Source organism: Cyprinodon variegatus, unplaced genomic scaffold (genome assembly GCF_000732505.1).
Source record: "Cyprinodon variegatus isolate N-32 unplaced genomic scaffold, C_variegatus-1.0 Scaffold408, whole genome shotgun sequence".
In the NCBI taxonomy this organism is placed as follows: domain Eukaryota; kingdom Metazoa; phylum Chordata; class Actinopteri; order Cyprinodontiformes; family Cyprinodontidae; genus Cyprinodon; species Cyprinodon variegatus.
The window spans coordinates 296,178-301,936 of record NW_015150861.1 but is presented as its reverse complement, the minus strand read 5'-3'; the positions used below and the strand labels follow the sequence as shown (position 1 = coordinate 301,936).

The following is a 5,759-nucleotide window of genomic DNA, read 5'->3' as shown; positions in this document are numbered from 1 at the left end:
GGCTTTTTTCAGAGGAAAAGATGTTTTTGCTCGTCTCCCGACTGGTTTCGGCAAGAGTAGCCTGGGTGTGGTTGTGTTTTCGTCGTCGCTCTGTTACGTCATATGCTTCGTTGATCTGATTGGTTTATTTGGCCCGTCTATCACCAACATAGGCCAATCAGCTAACCAGTATTTTCGGCCCTTCCCAAAATTACTTCAGCGGAAGGTTTCCAAATGGATATGCGGAGCAAATCCATCTGGCGGAACAGGCTCTACGCTCATTTTTAAGGATGTTTTCGCCATGCTGTTTGTTTACACTCCCCCACCAGCTTTCTGTCGCGCTTCCTACATCACAGTCAGTTGCTCTCATTGGTCATAGCGTTGGCCAATAGGCACAGACATGGTTAGAAAGACAACGGTTGTTCTCATCAACAATCTTCTGATGTCTCATTCATCTTGGCCAGACTAAATTACACATTTAATCTCACATTTAGTCTGTTTTATCAGGCTAAGGTTTTCCAAAAAACAATGCAGTTCCATAATATTTAAGATATATCCCTTGTGTCCCATTGTATTTAATTCTTATTCACTACAAATAAAAAATAAAACAAACCAAACATAATACTTACTAATACTTACTTTGTTAAGGCATCTTTAGAAGTTTAACCAAATTTGTTATGGGCTGTTTTATCAGAGTGTGAGTTTTATTAATGTTTGGATTGGTTTACTCCTTAGGGAGCAACACTGGCATTGGCAAAAGTACAGCCTTGGAAATAGCAAAAAGAGGAGCGAGAGTGATACTGGCCTGTCGCAACAAAGAGAAGGGTGAGACTGCAGCTTTCGACATCCGCGCGGTAAGTCCTCAAAGACCCAAACAGCTCGACACAGAAGGCACTGTCAATTTAGAAATCACTAACTCAATAAAAACAAATATAATTTTCTTTCTCTCTGCTGGGGGATCATGGAGGCAAAGGCAGACATACAAAACAAACATAGAAGAAATAATCCATGAATACATTTTATGTTCACTTCAAATTTAATTCAGTTTTTTTTTATTTTTCTCAAGGCACTTTACAGTTCACCAGATCATCCATTCAAATTGATTTAAAGTTTTCTATCTAAGGAAAACCAGTTGATTGCATCGACTCATTGACTCGAATGCAATCCCCTCACACTAAGCATGCTTGTAGCGACAGTGGAGAGGAAAAACTCCCTTTTAACAGGTAAAACAATAACAATAAAAGTCCCTTTTATTTTGTGGGGAAGGGACTTGTGGTTATTTTTTGATGGCCATTTTTTCAAATACAAGAACTGAGAAACTAAATATTCGGTTGTTTGTCTCTGTGTAAAAATAAATTGTCATTCATTGTACCTAAGGGGCTACACATTGAAGTGTATGGTCCTTGTGTGACCAGTTAGAAAAACAGCAACACAGAAACAAACTAACAAGACATCATTTTGCTCTAAAAAAACAATCCTTGTTGTCATGGGGGATACCTGGCTGGAACATCTACAATAATCCAAAAATAAAATCCCACTTAGAAGCTATTGTAGTAAACCTTGTAAAACCGTTACAGGATAGCTCTTGTTTAATGCCAACATATCAGAAACAGAAACACTTGAAAAAAGCTTAAATTGTGGTAATATGAACATAGAAACATGAACACAGTTTTCATTTCTTTTGGTAAGTTTTGTAGATATTTTTAGTAACAGCCGTGTTCCCTACTTGTGCTTCAGGAGAGCGGGAATAACCAGGTGCTGTTCATGGAGCTGGATCTGGCAAGTTTGAAATCTGTTCGCCGTTTTGCTGAAACCTTTCTAAACACTGAACCCAGGCTGGACATTCTCATTAACAATGCAGGTGGGGTTGCTTCCTTGTTAGTACTCTCCACTAAGTTTGTTTGAGTGCATCATAAGAACATAAAAGATAATTAAAAATAAACCGTGACTCATATTGTGTTTCAGGTGTAATCGGTCCTGGATATACTGAAGATGGTTTTGACCTGGCCTTTGGGGTAAACCACTTGGGCCACTTCCTCCTGACCAACCTTCTCCTGGAGCGACTTAGGCAGTGTTACCCCAGTCGAGTGATCACTGTGTCTGCACACCTACACCGCTTTGGGAACATAGACTTCCATCTGCTGGCTTCACAAAAAGAAGCAGTGTCCAACCAGTCCACCTGGCACAACTTTCAGGCTTACTGTAACAGCAAACTCTGTAATGTGCTCTTTACCAGGCAGTTGGCTAACCAACTGGAAGGCACTGATGTCACCTGTTATGCCCTGCACCCAGGTCAGTACCAACACCTTCTGCTTCTGAAAAAGCTAAAAGTGATTATTGAATTTAAAATATTCTGCAATCCAGTTTAAAGTAAATATTTACAAATCTTTCCCCTGCAGGAGTAATCTACACAGAACTATGCCGTAATATGAGCCAGTGGTTGCAGCTCCTCATGATGCCCTTAGCAAAGCTCTTCTTCTTGGACCCAAAGGGAGGGTCTCAGACCACCCTCTACTGCGCTCTCCAGGAGGGCATTGAACCTCTCAGTGGGAGTTACTTTTCAAACTGTTCACTGTACAAAGTTGGAGCAAAGGGGGTAAATGATGGTGTCGCAAAGAAGCTATGGGAAGTAAGTGAAAGGTTAACGGGCATAGGTCAAATAAACCAATAGTTTCAACCAAAGCGCCAAAGCCATACAGCCTTTAAGTGTTCTTATGAAGTCCATTGTGTGTCTGAAGTGTCCTTATATTTTTAATGCTTTAATAATATAGAGGATCCTTCTAAAAGTTTTCTGTATGTCTGTCACCTGATATCATGTATAATGTCTGCTGAGTTTGTTGTTGAACAAAGATTTGAAGAGATCCACTGATGGCTGCTTGAAAAACAACATTTTCTGAATATAAAATGTATTTTGCTTTTAATGATCTTATGTATTGATTCCAGGTTTGATTATTAAACTCATTATCAGCATCCGTTCTCCTTGGTGGTTTTAGCTTACATTAAAGTAACATTTTAGATAGAGCTACTATTTCTGAAACCCAATTCTGATTAGAATGTTAAAAAATTGCTGAAGAATAAATGTAACCTCATATTTTGTATTTTATGTCTATATAAATCAAAACAATTGTAAAATGAGAGTGATGTACATGTGGAAAAAAGTGGCACTAATGTTTTTCTTTCATTTAGAATTCTTTCTCATAAGATGTTTGATGTATGAATAGTTTATAGTGTTTTTTACATACAGTATTGCAGAGTAAATAGGTTGTTTGATAAAGTCTCTCCAACCGAATCTGATCTGATTTAGTAAAAAATAATTATCTCCATACAGGCTTGCGGCAAAGGTGAAAATTTTTGACAAAGATATATATATTGCATAACATTTCTTTAATAATGACACTGTGGGGTTTTTCATGCTTCCCATTTTTATGTTACTATTTACTCCAGTGGCGGCTGGTGAAAAATATTTTTGGTGGGGCTGATATAGCCTAGTGTATGTCTCCAACTAATCCAGAATAAGAATTCAAATAAACAATTGGACAATAAATACAATTTAACAGTAATGATTTAATTTACTATATAATAACAGTAACAGTGATGATTTTGGTCACAATAACCATGACATGAAATTTTCATATCCTACAACAGGGATGTTCTGCCAAACGGGTAGTTAAATAAAGATCTTACCGAATTTGTTACGTTCGCCATCGTCCCTCTAATTGTCTGCACCTGCGCATTGGGTGCAGAAGCCTGTTAAAGGGCAGTATTTTCAGCGCCCCAAGACCATAAAATTCTGAGACGCTGATTGGCCATTAAATTATTAAATTGACCTAGCAATAGTACATGATTGGCAGATTCTCTGCACATGTGGGGCAGTCTGATCAGTGCCCCAAGACAGAGACGGCCCCATATGGGCTGGCTGCCACTGATTTACTCTACAGTTGAGTTTATTTATATAGCACAATTCACAACACGTCCTCTCAAGGCACTTTAAAGAGACAATTCAACCAGATTATACCATCAGATTGATTCAAAGTTTTTTTTCTAGGGAAAATAAGTTGATTTCATCAACTCATTGACTCAAAAGCTATCCCTCACTACAGGCATGCTTGTAGCGACAGTGGAGAGGAAAACTCGCTTTGAACAGGAAGAAACCTCCAGCAGAACCAGTATCAGTGTGAGCGGCCATCTGCTGAGGCCAACTGGGGTTCAAAGAGATACAAAAGACAAATGTCAACCGGCTCCACATGCGGCCACTTCTAGGAAAAACAGCCAGCCAGATGAGCTCCGAGCCAGTTTCCATGTCAGAGGATGAAATGGAGCACATCCAGTTAGTCTCAGTCATAGAAACAGGATTACACTGAAAAACAGGCCAAGCTCCAGCATTTATAAACAAAGGTGTTGATTGCAGCAGCACAGCTAATGAAGCAGTGCTGCTGATGAAGATGAAGCTACTATGATGAGAAAAAGCAGATAGAGTATTAAGTTATGTATGGAACTTAACAGATACTGCAGAACGGGAGAATATATTGTAGATAGAATGAACCAGAATGAGGCATTCTATATTTTTAGCAGCATAAATATAGAAAATAGCTCAAGATTACCGAACTATTTGGGATGAAGTCAAGGAGAAACATCTGTCTGGACTGAAATTTTCCCCTGCCAGATGTGGCCGTTAAAAGTAGACATAGTGTCTGCCTCATGGATTAGTGAGTCCATGAGGCAGACACTATAGTGTTCACCAGTGCCGTTCTAGACTAGTTCTACCAAGAGATCTAGGCTGGGGCCGGTGTTATTTTTGTGGCGACCCACAGAAAAACAGTCACACAGAAAAACAGTCGCACAAAAAACACAGACATAATTCATAATTTCAATATATCAAGAAAGCCAAGCAGCCATGATGATTCTGGAGAATTGTGTCCCTACTGGTTCCAAGTCAGTTCCAGTTTCTTTGCAAAAGCAGATCAGCATATAAAATTGATTTTGTATTATGTCAGTACAGTACAGGGGCCATAATAGGGTCCGGGACCAGTTCTATAGGGCCCCTGTTGGCCCTTGGGTTAGGGTTAATTAGTGTTACACTGTTGGCCTATGCTATGGCTTGGATGAAGATAACATTAAACTGATATGAAATTTAAAGTATTATGGAATATTGGTTTGACTCTTTCCATGTTTTTCCAAATTGCTACATCAACAATCATATGGCATTTTCTTTTCCTTCAATGCTTTGGTTATGACTGTCAGGGATGGCGGAATCAATACCTAATGTGAGAGAGGTAAGAGAGACAATCAGCTTTCAAGGAGCAACAGGAGAGGGAGGAGTGAGAAAACGAAGGGAGAAAAGAAGTACAGCAAGCTCAAGAGAGGAACAGACTGGAGGCACAGTCGGAAAATTCAATGTCTAAACTGTCAAATGCTAATATAGAATAAGTTAATTTAATTAATTTGTTCAAAATATTTATTCACCAATTCATTCAATTCATGCAATTACAGTTTTGATTTTATGGATGTGACGCCCAGTGCTATGATGATTGTGAGCACAGGATGTATGAAATATTGCCCTAGCATACCTCTGTTCATAACTCACTGAAATGGTTCTTTGCTTTATAAGAAATATTTTAGTATATTCAGTATTAGTTTATGTTGAGAACTGTTATAGGTGAGACATACACTCACCGGCCACTTTATTAGGTGCACCCGTCCAACTGCTCGTTAACACTTAATTTCTAAGCAGCCAATCACATGGCGGCAACTCAGTGCATTTAGGCATGTAGACATGGTCA

The 5,759-nt window shown here is 38.9% G+C and overlaps 1 protein-coding gene across 1 annotated transcript in view; it reads left to right on the top strand.

Annotated features, from left to right (window-relative positions):
- LOC107093119 (dehydrogenase/reductase SDR family member 13-like) overlaps positions 1 to 3,318 on the top strand; it is an 8,338-nt gene extending 5,020 nt beyond the window's left edge. Inside the window, exons 2-5 of the mRNA XM_015387958.1 lie at positions 715 to 833; positions 1,717 to 1,840; positions 1,945 to 2,271; positions 2,379 to 3,318. Of these exons, the coding sequence (XP_015243444.1) occupies positions 715 to 833; positions 1,717 to 1,840; positions 1,945 to 2,271; positions 2,379 to 2,650 (842 nt within the window). The 3' untranslated portion in view covers positions 2,651 to 3,318. The remainder of the gene's footprint in view (positions 1 to 714; positions 834 to 1,716; positions 1,841 to 1,944; positions 2,272 to 2,378) is intronic.
- The last annotated feature ends 2,441 nt before the right edge of the window (positions 3,319 to 5,759 follow it).